This window comes from Phascolarctos cinereus, unplaced genomic scaffold, assembly GCF_003287225.1.
Source record: "Phascolarctos cinereus isolate Bilbo 61053 unplaced genomic scaffold, phaCin_HiC Scaffold_2;HRSCAF=192, whole genome shotgun sequence".
Taxonomy (NCBI): domain Eukaryota; kingdom Metazoa; phylum Chordata; class Mammalia; order Diprotodontia; family Phascolarctidae; genus Phascolarctos; species Phascolarctos cinereus.
Genome location: NW_027555625.1, coordinates 112787365 through 112805947, shown reverse-complemented (window position 1 = coordinate 112805947; position 18583 = coordinate 112787365). Strand labels below are relative to the sequence as shown.

The 18583-nt window shown below is 37.6% G+C and overlaps 1 protein-coding gene across 6 annotated transcripts in view; it reads left to right on the top strand.

Moving 5' to 3' along the window:
* The window catches only part of WDPCP (WD repeat containing planar cell polarity effector), a 361091-nt gene that overhangs the window by 187120 nt on the left and 155388 nt on the right, over positions 1–18583 (top strand). For all 6 annotated transcript variants that reach the window (XM_020985463.2, XM_020985462.2, XM_020985466.2 and 3 more), the window contains 2 exons: positions 7871–8059; positions 11764–11887. In XM_020985463.2, the coding sequence (XP_020841122.1) occupies positions 7871–8059; positions 11764–11887 (313 nt within the window). The remainder of the gene's footprint in view (positions 1–7870; positions 8060–11763; positions 11888–18583) is intronic.

Sequence of the window (18583 nt, the reverse complement as noted above, 5' to 3'; positions counted from 1 at the left end):
AATGTGACAGGGACAAAATGAATGGTTTAGACAAAATGCTCTGGATTTGAGGAAAATTTGAGGACAGACTCTCTCAGTGGGGGCAGGGAGAAACTTCATGGAGAAGGTAGCACATGACCTCTACCTTGAAGAGCATGATAGCTACAGAGGCAGATTGCAAGGGAAGGGCATTCCAGGCATTGGAGGTTTTGTAAATGCCTGGAAGAGGGAGAGTACAAGACAAGATCAGGGAACAGCTAATTCATTCATTTTTTTCTCTACCAAAGTTAATTGATGCTATCATTACTGGAAAGGATATATAAGATATTTTAACAAAATTAGGGTCACCCTGAGTTGCCTAGATTCCAATAAGTTTGCAATTAAAAGGGAGATATACTGACAAGATTTATATTTCTGTTAAATCATAGGCATATGAGACAACCACAGAATATAAGCATCCATCCTACAAGAGTGTAAGATTCCACCAGGAGGTCAACCCCTACGGACAGTCTATCTAAACTCATTCCTTAATGATTAACAAACTGCCCACAATCAAGCCCTCTTATTCCCATGATTCGAAACTCCTGTTGGCCATCATTCTAGCCCTGTTCCCTGTATACCAGTACCTGATCCCTTTCAACCCCCTACCACAATATGTCACACTAAAGCTATGTCCCCTACCTGCCTTCCACTGTGCTCTCTGGAATACCTGCTCCAGGGGCAACAAACCTGCTTTTATCTTAAATTTTTCCCTTTCCTACTCCTTCCATCTTTGGCTCTCAGAGAGATCTGTCTCGCTCCTGGTGACACGGGCTCCCTGGCCTCCCTTTCTAGCACTGGCTATACTTTCACTCATTCCCTCTGACTCAGCAGTCAGGAGAGGGGAGTTGGAATACTCCTTATTCCACGTTGCCACTCGTAAGTTCTCTCTCCACACATCATAACTCAGTAACCTCTCCACCTGTAGAGTTCATTTCATCCATATCTGCCACCATTTCGAAACTTGTGTAGCTATTGTCTTCCACCCTCCAAACACTTCTTTTTTTCAATTGGCTCATTACCTGCTTCACAATCTTTCTCTCCCCCTCAACTCCTAACATACATATTGACATTCCTTCAAACACACCGACCTCACAGCTCCTCGACTTATCCACTGCTCGTGACCTCCACTTCCACCCCACCTTAGCCCCACACCAACTTGATCACGATCTTGCCATCACTCACAAATGCACCACTTCCCTGGTCATGAACCCTGCAACTCCTTAATCTCGTCACAATCTGTTGTCAGTCTGTCTCTGCATCTCTAAATCAAACTGTGTTCCTCATACATGCTGTGACCTTCAGTCCATTGACACCTCAATTCTTTCCTAGGCTATCACCCCAACACTAGCTATACTCTTCTCCTTTCTCCATCTTTATCCAAGATTAACTCTATACTTTGCTCTCTTGGGTGGTGCAGTAGATAGAATATTGGGCCTGGAATCAGGAAGACTTGAGTACAAATCTGGCCTCAAACACTAGCTGTGTGATCCTAAGCAAGCCACTTAACCTCTGATTGCCTCAGTTTTCTCTGCTGTAAAATGGGGACAATGATTGTGAGGATCAAATGCGATAATATTTGTAAAAAGACGTTGCACGGTGCTTGGCACGGTAGGCCTTTGTAAAAGCGTATTCCTTTCCCCTTTCTCCTGGAGCGTCTTACACTTATTGTATACCACACATCAGCCTTTGATCACTTCTGCCTTTACTCCTACAATGTGTCATTGACTGAAGCTGGAGAAAATAACAAAACCAAATGGACTAAATAAACTGCAAAATTATGTTGCATATCTTCCACTGGGCCCTCAGTACTACAAGTCAATCCTTTTACATCTCCCTACTTTGTTCACTTCCTGAGTTCAAATCCAGATGTGTAACTCTGGTCAAGTCACTTAACTGTGCCTCAGTTTCCTCATCTATAAAATGAGCTGGAGAAGGAAATGACAAACTACCCCAGTATCCTTGCCAAGAAAACCCCAAATGGGGTCACAAAGAGTTGGACATGACTGAAAGAACTCAACAACAACAACAATAATTTATTCATATGAAATGCCAGGCTGGATGAATCAAAGCCAGAATTCAGGGTGCCAGGAGAAATATCAACAATCTCAGATATGCAGATGATACCAATCTGATGGCAGAAGGTGAAGAAGAATTAAGAAGCCTCTTGATGAGGGTGAAAAAGGAGAGTGTAAAAGCTGGCTTGAAGCTTAATATTAACAAAAAGAAGATCATGGCATCTGTTCCTATTACTTCCTGGCAAATAGAGGGAGAAGAAATGGAAGCAGTGTCAGATTTTATATTCTTGGGCTCAAAGATCATTGCAGATGGTGACTGCAGCCATAAAATTAAAAGACGCTTGCTCCTTGGAAGGAAAGCTATAGCAAATCTGGGTAGCATACTAAAAAGCAGAGACATCACCTTGCTGACAAAGGTCCGTGTAGTCAAAGCTATGGTTATTACAGTAGTAATGTATGGCTGTGAGAGTTGCACTATAACAGGGGTAGGGCACCTGCGGCCTCAAGGCCACATGTGGCCTTTTAGGTCCTTGGGTGTGGCCTTTTGAAAGAATCCAAGTTTTACAGAACAAATCCTTTTATCAAGGGGATTTGTTCTGTGAAGTTTGGATTCAGTCAAAGGGCTGCACTTGAGGACCTAGAAGGCCACATGTGGCCTCAAGGCCCCAGGTTCCCCATCCCTGTACTATATGAAAAATTGAGTTAACATAGCATTGACACTCTCAAATTATGGTGCTGGAGAAGATTTTTGAGAGTTCCTTGGACAGCTAGGAGATCAAATCAATCAATACTTAAAGAAATTAACTGACTATTCATTGGAAGGACAAATACTAAAGCTGAAGCTTAAATACTTTAGCCACACGAGAAGATAGGACTCACTGGAAAGGACTCTAATGCAGGGAAAGATTGAAGGCAAGAGGAGAAAGTGATAGCAAAGGATGAAATGAAAAGATGATGTCATGAAAGCAATGAACATGAGGTTGGACAGACTTCAGGACATTGCAGAGAACAGAAGGATGTGGCGTGCTATGATCCAGGGGGTCACAAAGAGGGAGACACGACTGAACAACCGAATAACAACCAGTTCACTGTACCACTCAACACAATGGCTCTTCCAAACCTTTTCATCCCTCCCCCAACCTCCCAAGGCTCCCCCTCTCAGCACCTTCTTAGCCAAGAAGATTGCCTCGTGTTTTACTGGAAAAAAAAAATGGAGGCTATTTGCTGAGAGCTCCCTCTTTACCCACTCATCTCACTTCACTCACATGACTTTTGCCACTAATTCCTGTGTTCTCCATATCTCACGTGATGAGATGCCCTTCTCCTTGCCTGGGGTAAACTCCTCTACATGCACAAGTTGTCCCATTCCATCCCATCTTCTCCAGTAGATTGCCCCATCACCCCAACTTTGTTACTTATCTTCAATCTCTGTCTGCTGGCCGCTTCCCTACAGCCTACAAACATGCCCATGTCTCCTCTGTCATCGAATACGTCTTGATCCACACATCCCTACCAGGTATCATCCCATATGTCTCCTCCTTTTTGTGGTCAAACTCCTTAAGAAGGCTGTCTACAATAGGTGCCTTCACTTCCTTTCCTTTCACTCTCTTCTTAACTCTACAATCTGGCTTTCCACCTCATCATTCAACTGTTCCTGTGTTCTCCACAGTTACCAATCATCTCTTAATTGCCAAATCTAATGGACTTTTCTCAGTTTTCATCCTTCTTGGCCTCTATGCCACCTTTATACTGTTAATCACCTCCTTCTCCTTGATAATCTCTTCTCTTTAGGTTTTCCTGAAATACTTTTTTCTTGTTTTCCTCCTCCTTATCTGACTTTTACTTCTTAGTCTCCTTGCTTTATAATTCATCCAGGCTACATCATAAGGCTCTGTCTTGGGATCTCTCCTCTTCACTCCTTACATTGTTTCACTTGGTGATCTCATCAATTCCCATAGATTCAATTATCATCCCTAAGCTGAGGATTCTCCAATCTACTTATCTACTCCTAACCTCTCTGCTGACCTCCAGTCTCACATCTCCAAACGCCTATTGGGCATCTCTAACTGGATGTCCTGTAGACATCTTAAACTCAGCATATCAAAAACTGAACTCATTGTTTTTTCCCTCAAACTCTCCCTTCTTCCTAACTTCCGTATCACCTTTGAGGGCACCACTACTTTTCCTGTCATCTACATTTGCAACCTAGGTGTTATGCTTGTTATCTCAGTCCCTATATGCAATCTGTTGCCAAGGCCTGTCACTTTTCCCTTCATAAGATCTCTTGCATTTGCCCCCTTCTCTCCTCTTACATAGCCACTACCCTGCTATAGCTAATTTCTCATCATCTCACACTTGAACTATTACAATAGGCTATGAGTTAATCTTTCTGCCACAAGTCTCTCTCTATTCCTGTTTATCTTACATTTAGATGTCAAAGTTGTATCCTTAACCACAAGTCTGACCATGTCATCCTCTCTAGTCAGAAAACAACAGTGGCTCTGTATTGCCTCCAAGATTTGGGAAGGAGGGCAGAATAATAAAGATTTTTCTCCATTTACTTTCTTCTCTTCTAACTTTAGCTTCATTGGTTTTGTTTATGCAAAAACTTTCTAATCTTATGTAATCAAAAGTGTCCATTTTACCTCCTATGATCTTCTCTATCCCTTGTTTGGTCATGAACTTTCCCCCCATCCATTAATCTAACAAGTGATTTCTTCCTTGCTTCTCTAATTTGTCCACAATGTCAGACTTTTTAAGTTCATCTTTGTCATTTTGATAGGTGTGAGGTGAAAGCTCAGTGTTATATGTTTTAATGCTCATTTATTTTATTAATTATTACTCATGTGGAGCTGTCTTTCATTTACTTAAGAGTTTGTAGTTCTTCTTTTGAGCACTTTCCATGTCTTAAAAAAAAAAAACTGTGTTTGCTAATGAGTTTCCTGTGCATCTATATTAGCCTTTTTCAGCCGATCTCTTTTTTCTTCCTTGTTGGCATCATTGCTGTTTGATGTGTTATTTATTGGTGACATGTTTTGCAAATGTTATAAAATATATCTCAGTTGAATGGGAAAAGTGATATGTAAGCAAAATGCCTTGTGAAATTTGAAGAAAAATAGGCCTTGTGGGAAAAGCCACTGAAGGACTACTGTAGTAGAAAATGCAAGATACAAACTAAATGTAAGAAACCTCTTTTATTTGAACCCCATTAGTTCAGTTCAGTTCAAGAAACATTTATTAAGTATGTGCAATATGAAGAAAATTGTGCTAGTTGCTAAGAATACAAAAACAAAAACAAAAACAGTCCCTATTACTAAAAGTAGAGGCAGTTGAGTGGTGCAGTGGATAGAGTGCCAAAAGACTACTTTTCCTGAGTCCAAGCTGGCCTCAGACATTTGCTAGTTGTATGACCCTGGGCAAGTCACTTAACCTTGTTTGCCTCAGTTTCCTCATCTGTCAATTGAGCTGGAAAATGAAATTGGCAAACTACTCCAGTATCCTTGCCAAGAAAACTCCAAGTAGGGGCACAAAGTCAGACACAACTGAAATGACTGAACATCAAATAATTTTAACATTTAAAAAACCCACCTGTGGCATTTCTCTCATTCTTCATGGTCTTTTGCATAACATTGGCAGCACCTTAATAATCATATTGCCCCCTTTTCCCCCTTATAACCTGGTGTACAATTTAGTCCTGAGATCGATCATCAAAGACTCCAGACAGCAGATAGCATCATATCTGAATTACTTGGGACAAGTAATAGTTTTGACATGGTTCCATTTTGTGAATAGTCATGTATGTGCCTCTGCTGACACTAGGCTGACTCAGAGTATCTAGCTTAACCAGATGAAAACTGAATTTATCTACTTCCCCCACATTTAATTAATTCTCTGTCAATTGAGTAATGGGGATTGTGATATACCTACATTTTTAGTTGCTCTCTTATGTTGTATTTTTAATTCTTTGGTTTTGAAGAATGACATTACTTCAAGAAAGCATGCAAAATGTATAACTCTTTAAAGAGTACACATCAATAACTGTAAGAGATATTGCAAAGGTTGTTGGTGTAGAAGGCAAGAGTTTCAAGGATTATTCGGGTCCACATTGAAACCAAATAAGTTGCATCAACGTACAAAGGAAAGTGCAATTGAAGAGTTAAGATGAAACTAAAAACTGTCAAAGTATTATTGAAAAACAGCCTAATTAATCTTCCCAAAACAAGCAAAGATCTTCAGAGTGAACAGGCAGGTGGTATGGTTGTTATTGACTCCTTTGCAACTTGGAAGAACAGTGAAAAGACCAGTTTTTTTTTCCTTAAAAGGTTGCTAACCACTTTTTTTTTAAGAAACAACAATTATCATAGTCAAGACAATACAAAGATCAGAGTACTAAAAATTGTGAAATGATCATTTTTACTAAATAAACTATACCTTTTTTCTCTTAAGGGTATATCAAAACCATTGTCAGAAATTCAGAAGAGCATATAATATATGAGTGTCTCCATTAGGCTTTAAAACATTCACCCAAAATAATGTTTAGGCGGTTTTTATTTCCAGTGGGCCTGGAGGAATTGGTGAAGTCTAATAAAGGTATTGATATGCTGAAACATAGAATTGCCCTAGAATTATAGAAATTCCCAAATAGAGATTGAATGCTGCATGAAACGTGGTCTTACTCTATGTCACAGATCATGAAAGGTTAAGAAAGTTATCCAAGATGGAGATAAACATGCTTCATCGCCCTTGGAATTTGCTTGATTAAAACCCCACTGAAAACTGATGGGCTATAATCAAGAAGCTGGGAAAAAATGGACTTGTTTATAGGGTTTTGTGATGAATTAAAATGTGTCAAGGTTTTATGAACTTAATGAAGTATTGTATAAAACAAGTGATTACAACTAAAGGATATGGTAGCTTTAAAAGGTTTTAAAGACATAAAAATTCATAAAGTTTATTGTATAAGCAATACATTGAGTTATTTTACTTTGTCCCAGTTAATTTGAACACTATTGTAGATACTCTCTTACTGTCTCCTTACTTATCTTAGGTTTCAAGTTTCTATCAGATATTTTTTGTTTTGTTCTTTCCACCCCCAAAATACTGCTCTTCAGCAGAGAAACAGAAACCAAAGAAGATGATTTTTTTTCTGCCCTCTCTGTCATCAGTGATCACTCTCCTATCCAATACAAGTACCAATCCTTTTCCTTCTTGATCCTAATTTGGTTTATCAGTTCTCTATGTATCCATACTGGTTTTTTTAAGATGGCTCCCCATCCTTCATCGTGGGAATTAGAGTCAATTTTTATATGTTTGAAAGAATTAGTGAAAGCATGTAATTGGTACCAAACTCTTTTATGGCAAAGTATAGCCATGATGTCTATCAAAATAGGTATTATGCTGAAAATTTCATATGACTTTATAACAATATTATCCCTAATGCTAATTTTAAAAAAGAACAGCAAGTGTGATAATTAGGGGTTGTGAAGGTTTTTATCTCTAAGAAATTAGAAAGAAGCTTTGATTGGGAATACTTATCAATAAATTAAGGTAATTAACTCTCTTCCAGGTCACTATTACTGTCCTGTGATACTCTGATATTTTGTTAGATTATATTTTATTTTTAGCAATTAATTGGTTAATTATATAGCTTGGAAGACATGAAAGTGTTTAGTAAATTGCTAGAATAAAAAGTTTTCTTTATGGAAAACAGAGGCTATCTCTTAGTCCATAGCATAAAACACTTTTAGTAGCAAATTGGCCAGGTTTTTAAAATTCATTAACGGTCATTATTTCCTACTTTTACTTACACTTGGTTTAAAATTTTTCTGTTGCAGGAATCTTTACGAAAGGACAGCTGAGTCTTGTAGACCTCATCCATCAATATATTCGTTATGACGAGATCCATGAAGCAATAAGCATCCTAAGCAGCATGAACTGGAATACTATAGGCCACCAGTGTTATATGAGCATGAGTGCTATTGTAAACCATCTTCTTAGACAACGGCTAACACCAGAGAGAGAAGGTCAGAGTTAAACTGTAATTCATTAATGCATCACATCTATGAAATAATTTTCATCCTTTTTTCCTCGTTGTTGTTGTTTATTGTTGGTTTTTTAGTTTTTTGGAGGCAATTGGGATTAAGTGACTTGCTTAGGGTCACATAGCTCATATGTGTCTGAGGTCAGATTTGAACTCAGGTCCTCCTGGCTCAGAGCCAGTGCTCTGTCCACTGCACCACCTAACTGCCCCTATCCTATTTTTATGGTTTTACTTTTTGAATCTTCTAGTTTATTGTGAACTTAAAAAATCACCAACAAACAAGAGCATTGTTTATGAAACTGTGAACTTGTTGCAGTTTGGGTTTTTTTGGTTTGTATCAAATTTAACAGCTGTAACATAATAGCCCTGTTTGTGTACTCTTCTGAAATATATATATATATATGTGTGTGTCTGTGTGTCTGTGTGTATAATTTTAATCAGTTATTTTTTCTTTGATCCTCATAAGAGCCAATAAGTAAAGCAAGCAATTCTAAAGCATACTGAGGTTAGGGTATTAGCTGCAGAGATGAGTCTTAAACCCAGTTCATCTGATTTTGGATACAGTATTCTTTCTACCATTCTATGATCCCCGAATCATAGATTTCAAGCTAGGTGAGTCCTTAGAGGTCATTTAATCCAGTTTCTTCATTTTAGAGATGAGAAGCAGAGATCCAGGTAACCACTGGCACAGTAGATGATAGAGTTCTGGACCTGGTTTCAGAAAGACCTGAGTTTAAATCTAGCCTTAGTCACTTCCTAGTTGTGTGACCCTGGACAAGTCCCTTCACCTCCATCTGCCTCAGTTTCCTCCTCTCTTGGGGTAATAATAGCATCTTCCTCCCAGGATTATTGTGAGGATTAAATGAGATACTTGTAAAGCATTTTGCAAACCTAAAACACTATATAAATGCTATTATTATTAGCAATTAGTAAGTGCCTAGCCCAAAGCTACACAGATAGTAAGCAACAAAACCAGGATTTTAATCGTTTCTCTAACTCCAGGTCTAACATACTTTCTACCACACCATATTCGATGCTTCTTCCTTTGTTGTTAATTTATTCAACTAATATCAAATATACAGTTGCATTAAAAAGTAAAAATAAAAAGACTGTTTTTGTAGTCGTCATTTGAGACCAGGAGAGGGGAAGTGATTTACCCAAGTTGATGCAGGTTGTAAGTGGCATAGCTAGGGTAAAGAAACCAGGTCCTCTATCTCCAAACCTGGTGCCCTTCCCATTATACTGGAGTTGTCTCCATATCACAGAAGGTGCTCATTTAATCTTTTGGTATATAATCTTGGAGTATTTCTAGATACTCCCACAATTGGCTCAGGGTTCTTCCATTTTCCACTCATAGAAAGATTGGACCACCTTGAAGGGCAAAGGGGCATTTGCCCGCTATTGCGAAGGCGGCCTTACCTGGAGTAGTTTTAGAAACCCAAAAGAAAGTGGCAACAACCCACTGCCTTGGTTAGTCTACACCATGGGCATTTCTCAACTTGCTCTGTGGCAGTGATCCAAACAATTCGGACTACTTCCAATATTTCTCTCCACTTAAAAAGAATATGTTAGCAGCTAATGAATAATAGTTCTCATTTACATGGTACCACATAGTTAGACAAAGCTTTCCTCAAAACCACCCTGTGAGGTAGGTAGTATTGGGACTGTTATCCTTATTTGAGAGATGAGGAAACGGAGGCTTAGGTTAAATTACTTGCTCAAGCTCACACAGCTAATAAAAGCTGGTAGGAACCTTCGAGTTCCTCTCGTCCAACCCCTTAATTTTATAGATAAAGAAACTGAGGATCTGAGAGATTAAGGGATTTGTGAATCAGCCATTAAGTGCCAGTCCTGGGCTTTGAACCTGGGGCTTCTTCCTTTCCACTTTGCTGCTAGTTATGAATATAATATTTCTGATATCAGCATGTGGGCACACTCTAGGATCAGATGTATACCATTGAGTGGTGAAGCTCCCAGAGACCTTTGCTGTTATCTGGGCCTCTCGTCGTCAGGCCCCAAACTTAGTTTGAGGAGAAAGGATTAGCCTTAAGAAGGGATAACAAAGAATGACATTAGCCGCCGTGTGGAAATTTCAGGGGCATTTACTAATTTGCGATATAACAATATCTTAAAAAATATAAAACTTACATGAAACTGGAATATAGGCAATATGCAACATTATAAGTAGGTGGTTATGTTGTTTTATTCCCCCCCTGGATCTGACAGACACATTTCTAAAAAATTCAGAATTCTTTTCAGCCAAGATTTATTCCATATCTAACCAATTTGCCATGGTAATGTTTTCCTTTTATTAAGGAACCCCAGTGAGCCCTTTTATTTATAATAATGTTATAGTTATCTTTGAGATCTTCCTCTCTGCCTTCAGTATCAAGCTGGGCTATCTAATGAATCTGTATCTGTGCTGATGGTTACTTGTATTCCTTGTAGGTTGGAACATTTCAGATGCACAAAACATACTGTCAAGAAAACAAGCAACGGAAAGAGGATCCAGCTTGTTTTTGCAGTAACATTGCAATATTCCATTTTAATCTAAATTGACTGCTGCTTTGAAAGAAAATACCCTTGAAATTCAGCTTATCTTACACTCTAAAAGTGAGATAATGAGAAATTTAATTTACCAACAGTTTGGCCAAGTTCATAGCAATGCTTTCAGATCTGACAAACTGGAAACATCATAATTGTGCCTAGATTTTCACTAAATGTTAAAATGAAACATTCTAATTCATGGAAGAATCGTGACTTTGACCTTTCTCTGAGGTATAGTGACTGGCCTTCCAGTTCTTCACTGTCCATCCCTCCTACGACCCACCACTACCTTGGCTTCAACTTCAGTTCAATTCAGGAAGCACTTATTAAGCACCTACTATGTGCCAGGCACTATACTAAGCACTATGCATACAAAAAGAAGCAAAAGACAGTCCCTGCTTTCAAGCGGCTTACAATCTAATGGAGTTTCTCCAAGACCCATAAAAATCTATCCGTGGAAGTTTCATTCACACTAAAGTATAAATGACTGCTAGCAACCCGAGCTGGGAGGATGTTAACATTTTAATAGAGTCTGGAACCATGGACTAGAAGAATAGAACATTCATTCTAGTTGCATTTCAGGCTTTTGTCAACAGATCATATGGGCAGGACTTGATGCCCTTGAAATCACATTGTGCAAGCTGTATGCCTACACCTACTCTGCCTACACATAATTGTGGTGCTATTTCTAATGCTTGCATTCATTTGTTCACTTAAGCATTAGTGCACAATGTACCGATTCCACTCCCCTGTCAGGAAAGGGAATTTTTCCTCCCTTTGGTTAAAGAGAGCAAATGTTAAGTTTGTGAGCTGATTTTACTGGAAAAACTTGTTCAAACTGTGTTGCTTTGATGAGTCACTGTTTTAATTACCCATTTGCGGTGAGAGGTTGATTCATTATGGATTTCTTCACTTTTGACAGCTTTTTGTTGATCAGAGTCATTGTCAGCTTAGCCTTAAGTGAAAGTTTATACACAGGTTTGTTTTTGTACCAGCTGTCATATTTTAATTTCATCTTTCCTGCAACAAGCTCATATTTCATCTAAGGCGGCAAAACCTGACTGACTGCAAACATGAGTGCTCGCTTGTAATTGAAGCAGCTTTCCTTGTCTCAGCGCTGTTTCTGTTTGAACTCCACAGCACAGCTTGAGGCGAGCCTGGGATCCTTCTATGCTCCAACAAGACCCCTCTCCGATACAACTATATTGGAATATAGAGACCCAATCAGCAAATACGCAAGGAGGTTCTTCCACCACTTGCTCAGGTGATCCGTGGACAGTTTTTCACTTTGATTAGTTTCAAAATTAATTGCACAGTTCAGGGGTCATATGTCTTAATTAAAGTGTTCTTTAATATCATTATCTCTTGTTTTCTTTTTATCAGTCCACTCTAGGAAGAAAAAGCACCTACCTTCCCCAATCATTGTTTGCTTAATTGGTTCTTGTTTTCTTTTTAAGCATTATAATGGAGCATTGTGGAGGGCCCTTCCCCCATTGATACCTTTTAATATGTCACCTTTTCTCTTTTCTTTTGGGAAAAGGATGATCACATATATGGTCAATTTTTAATTTAACTTAGTTGTATTTCCAGCACAAAGGAGACTTGAGAGTTTTAAAGGAATACTAGCAATGCAAATAAGTAGCCTGTCAGCCCAGGATGCTTTTAACTGGAAATCTCTAAAATGTAAATCATTTACTTCCCTCCCTTTCAGAATTATTATTGTGGAATGGCTCTTCTGTTGTCTAGTCAGGTAATGTCATGTAACTTTACTGTATCTAATCTGCAATGCTAAGGAAATAGGGAAAGGAAGACATTCTTTCACCTCATTCAGACTTGTGACAAAGAATTAAATAATGTAAGTAACAAAGACAAAAATACTATAAAAAGTCAAGATATCACCACATATAAGATGAAATTATTTTCAATGCCATACAACCAGAAGGAAAGTGCTATTTCCAAATGATAATTTCACAGATAGACTATTATTATTATGTCTTTAAGAATAATACTTTAATTTTTTTTCAAATTAATTTCACATCTTTCATTTAATTTGTTTTCAGTAAATCTATGTGGTAGGTATGGTGATCATTTCACCAGTTAACAAACTGAAGTACAGGGAAATTAAGTGACTCAGGCAGATAGCAGCAGGGTCTCTTGACTCTCAATCCCCATTCAACTGAACATGCATTTTATTAAGTGCCTACTAAGTGCAAAGCCTTGAAGATGCAAACACAAAAACTGAAATAATTCCTGCCTTGAACATACATGAAGATAAGTAAATACAAAATAATTCTGTCACCTGATAGTGTGGTAGATAAAATGCTGGACTTGGAGTTGGAACACTTGGGCTCAAATCTCCTTTCAGATATTTACTAGTTGAGTAATCGGGGACAAATTATTGAACCTTACACAGTCTGTTTCCTCATCCATAAAATGGGGATATTAATATTTTCATACTAACTTCCAGGAAGGCAGTATGAAAAAAGTGATTTGTAAACTTGAAAGCGCTGTATAAATATGAGTTTTCATTTTTATTTTCTACCCTCTATACAAAGTGATTACTGGAAACTTTCACCTAATAAAGAATAGAATGAATGGCAGTCTTTGCTGTCTGTCCACATACTCACCCTTTAATCTCCCCCTCCTTCCTCTCTCCCCCGCCAAAAAAAAAGGACACAAAGAAACTTTGATTGGCATGAATACTTACTATCTGTTCAGGTACTTTGGAACACTGAATCAGGATACATGGGGAAAATACTGTGCTGTAGTTTTTCATTTTCCATAATTAGGCTTTTGTTTTCAATATGGTGTTTTAAACTTTGACTAGTGAATGAGGCTGAGAAAAACAATGTGTCCTTAAAGGTGCTGAAGTGTTCATATGTTTCTAGAATGTGTTCTTCAGCTGAATACTTTTTCTGAATGACTCAAGGTTGGTGTATTCCAAGTGATTTCATATAGGATGAGTCAAGTATCTATGCAAGTAAGAAAGTGCCAATAACATATGGGACTTCTATTAATATTTTGACTTAGGTAGTTGTGGAAATCTGTTTGAGATTCATTACCTAAGTTATACAGAAGTCTGACTTGGTGGGAAAAGGTATTGGGTAATAGAGGAAGAAAGGAGAGAAGACGAGGACAACCACCTGCAGATTCTCCCTACCTGCCATGCTGCTCCACACAGAAATAGATGCTCTTTTATTTTTCATGTTTCTTGGGCAAAGTCATTTTCTCACCTCCCTCCTAGAGGACCTGACTATAAAAAGGTGAATGACAAAGAAGTTTAAATTCTCCTTTCTGGCTCGTCTCATAGACATCCTACTGCTGTGGCCTTGGGCTGTTGAACTTCACATAGTCTGCAAATATGAGACTTTGGAGGGTATTGATTTATTTTTAGTAGTGTAATTCTGTCTCTAGTACAGCACCCTGTGAGCGGCTACATAGTTGTTGGGATTAAATTTTTAAATGTATCTTTTCCATGTGGTTGCTTCTGTAATTGTACTTTTTTCCCTGAGATGTACTGGATTTTTGTTTCCTTTTCCATATCTTAACTACTGCTCCAGTTATAATGATTTTTATTAGTTCTTCTGACAGTAGGCCACACATAAGTATTATGGAAAAAAAAAGATTAAATACAGAGAAAATTAAAAGAGATTGCTAAGTCAGAAACATATTTTTTGTTTAAACTACTGCCAGGTTTGTCTTCTGCTTAGGGGGAAAGGAACAGATCAAGTGCCTTTTTACTTTAGTGAATTATGAGTATAGCATCCCCTCCCCCCCTAGTATTTTCATTTGGTTGTTCATTACTTTAACATAAAATTATGAAAAAAACTGTTAAATATCTAAATGCTCAGTCGGGAGCAAGCATGAAGATTTTTAATGTTAGTTTGAGGCAACAATCTTGACATTGCTTCTGTAACAGCACCAAAAATATTTGCATGGCATCTGTGTTTCTTAAACTTAGGTACAGAGAGTTTAATTTTTTTTGTTTTGGTTTTTCTTTGATTTTGCTGGTTTCTAATCTTTATTCTAGAAAATATGCAAATCACAATTCTCACCACTTTGAACTTTGTGCCCAGAAGACTGTACAGTACTGATCTCCACACAGGTCCAAGAAATCTTAAGTCTCAGCCACTATCTTCCCATGCAAATTTAAGCAAGATTTTATGCTTTCAAGATCCTGGGTTCTCTAGCCAAAAACAATACTGACCAATTCTGTATCCTTAAATGCAATAGCCGCAAGGAGTTGCTCCACACATTCCACCAGATATTGTAAGGGTTTTATGATTCAACTGTAGTCCAAAAGTTTTGTAATCTTTTTTTTAAAAAACTTGTTTGTATTTCTAATTGTTAACGTTAGTGTATCTCTTTCTTATATTTTTCCTCTTTGGGTCTTAAAATGCTTACTAGTAAAACTACATTATGGTTTTAAAAATTCGCCCACTTTAATGCATTTCAGGTCAAATCAAATCAAATTTATTCTTTACTTATAAGGGCTGAGGTACTTGACCTAAAGAATCTGTTTTCAGACATAGGAAGACAACAGCTTGGCTTAGTGGGTAGAATGCTGACTTCAAGTCAGGAAGACCTGAGTTTGAATCCTGCTTTAGACACTTATGACCTGTGTGACCATGGGCAAGTCATTCACAGTTTCCTCATTTGTAAAATGGGGATAGTAGTTCCCTCATAGGGTATCTGTGGTAGGATCAGATGAGGTCATGTATATAGAGAATTTTGAATCTAAAAGGTGGTGCAGTACAGAGGGAACCGGGCCTGGAGTCAGAAGGACCTGAATTCAAATCCAGCCTCAGATAATTTAGCTGTGTGAACCTGGGCACATCACTTATTATCTCTCAACCACATTTACTCATTTGTAAAATAAGTGCATTGGACTCAATGGCTTCTAAAATACCTTCCAGGACTAAAATTATGACCTCGTGATTCTAATAGAGGAGATGGGAGGGCAAAGATTAGGAAATATTTCCTCTTTACATGCCTTTCCTAGTCATCTGTATCTCTGCATTACCCAAGGAAGCAATGTTCATAAAGAGGAAGACTTCATGTGATAACCAAGATACTAAATTATAATAAAATTTTAGAACTGGAAGGGACCATAGAGCTATTGTTCAATTCTCTTCTTCCAGAAGAGAAAACACAAAGAAACTAAGTGATTTACCCAAGAATCAACAGTTAGTTGATCAGACCTGGAACTAGAAGGCAGATCTTCTGATTCTCAGTTTGGTTCACTTAATAAGTCTTTTAAAAATGTCCCAAGATTTTAGGTTTACTTGGCATAAAAAAAGAGAGGCAGTGTAGGCATAGCACAGAGGGTAGACACCTGGTCTGGAAGATCTGGGTTTAAGTCCTGCTTCTGATATGTACTGACTGTAGGACTCTAGGCATGTAAGTCACTTAACCTCTCAGTACTCTAGGTAACTCTCTGGGGCTCTACATTGCAGAGAAAGTGCTCACCTGCATTGGTAGAGGAACTTTCCTCTCTTGGAAGTTCTTTTTACCAATGAAATCACAGTGTCCAGTCCTTCTCCAAGCCTAGGATGTAAAGCTAAAGTTATCACATGAATGACTAACAGTAGAAAGATAGACCTTGGACAATCATGTGGCTTCTTAAAATTAGTTTGTTCATACCAGAGGTGTCAAATTCTGCTGTCAGTGAACCAGATTAAAATGTAATTGGGAAATTTTCTTTAATATAAAAATACAATAGACCATAGATAATGTTAATTTAAAGAATCAGAAAGACTCATCTTCCTGAGTTCAAATCCAGCCTCTGACTCGCTATGTGACCCTGGTTAAGTCAGTTAACCCTGTTTCTTTAGCCTGCTCATCTGTAAAATGATCTGGAGAAGGAAATGGCAAACCACTCCAGTATCTTTGCCAGAAAACTCCAAATGGGGTCATGAAGAGTTGGACATGACTGAAAAACACTGAACAATGAGAGTCAATATGGGCTGCAGTGATCCTTATGTAAGTTTAGTGCCATCCCTGCTTCTATGTGAGTTTGATGACACTAATCTTTTAGCAATGGGGAAATTTCTTTACTGTCTCTCTCTCTCTCTCTCTCTCTCTCTCTTTTTTTTCGCTACAAGTATAATAAATTGCCTTGATGACCTCATTCATAACCTAAATCCAAGCTTAACTTTAAAAATGTAATGTCTCATGGTTTGAAGTATAGAACAAACATCTTCTTTCTGGTTACATATTTGAGGTTGTCAGTTTTTTTCTAGGGAAATGTTTTTTTGTAAACATACTCAATTTTTTTCCACAAATTTAAAGACAAAAATACAGTGTATAGCATCTAAGTAGATTTGTTTTTAGAGAAACTTAGAAAATGAAAACTTATAGGGACTTTAAAGATCTCCTAGTATATCTGCTTCATTTTCCATACAAAGAAACAACTCTGGAGGAATTAAGAGATTTGTCTAAGGTCTCCTGACTAGGTAGTAACAGATCCACTGCTGGAAGCCATGTCTTCTCACTTAATCCAGAGCTCTAATTGTGATGCCAAGATCTACTTAATAGGCTCATGGATCTGGGAAGATCTTACTTTGGGTCCGAATGCAATTTCTTATAAGGTATGGCAATGGAAAGAGCCCCAGATACCCCAGATGCTAGCAAAGAGGCTGCAGGATGGGCACACTCATTGTCAGAAGGATGAAGGAAAGAAATTCTCATTCACTGCTGGAGTTTCAGAACTAGTTCAGCTGTTCTGAAAAACATTTTGGAATTATGCAAGAAAAGTTACTAAATTGTTCATCCTCTTTGACCCAGAGATCCCCCTACTGTGATTAGATCACAAGAAAGTTGTTAACTAACCATATGTTCAAAAGTTTTCATGGCAGCATTATTTGCAATGAGAAAATATGGAAATAAAATTCTACCCAATGATTAGGTAATGGCTAAACAAATAATGACATGTAAATGCAATAGAATCTTATTGCACCGTCAGGAGTGAAAAATATGGAGATGTTAGGATGAACGCTATACATAACAACAATATTAATTAAGCCAACACATTCATGAAGAATCAAGTGGAAGAGTTCAAATCCAGCTTCACAAACTTACTAGCTGTGTGACCCGGAACAAGTCACTTAACCTGGGTTTGCCTCTGTTTCTTCAACTGTAAAATGGGGATAATAACAGGACCTACCTCACAGTATTGTCATGAGGATCAAATGAGATACTATTTGTGAAGTGCTTAGCACAGTGCCTGGCATGTAGTAGGCATCATATCAATGTGTATTCCCTTCCTCCCTATATAAATGCTAGCTATTTTAAGTTGTGAATGTGTTCTCTTTATTGTGAGTAAAATGGAATAATCACTTAGAAATATTCATCAAGATGGCCTTTGGGAAGTAAAACTATGATCATTTTAACTGACAAACACATAGATACTATAATCCTTTGTGAACTCTGTGATTTGAGTTGGACATTCCCTTGAATAGCACAGATCATAATCTATACAAAATATTAAAGGGTTGAATGAAATAGAAGTCCCAAATTGCAAATGGATATGTCATTTCTTCAGAAGGTTACTTGTGTAAAATTGGAATACTATACTTCATAAGATAAATACTTAAATTATTCCTAATAATTTTATGAGAATTTTTCATTTCTTAAAGCAATAATCCTTGCTGAATACAAAGATTTATTGGGTTGGTCAATAGACTATGCTGTCTTAGTAGGTGGATGGCATAGAACAAACAGCAATATTTAAAGCTAATGAGAAAGGATATAAACTATACACTAAGGGAAATATTTTAACTAAATGCTTTTCTCTTTAAAAGAGAAACTTTGTATTTAGAACTAATGTGCATTTTGTTAGAAAATAGAAAAAAAATTTTCATTATTGTTTGTCCTTTATGTAAATATGCCTAAATGACAAAAAAGAAACTGCTTGTAATTAGAAATAGTTGTTAACTGGTCTGCACCTTAAATAGACACT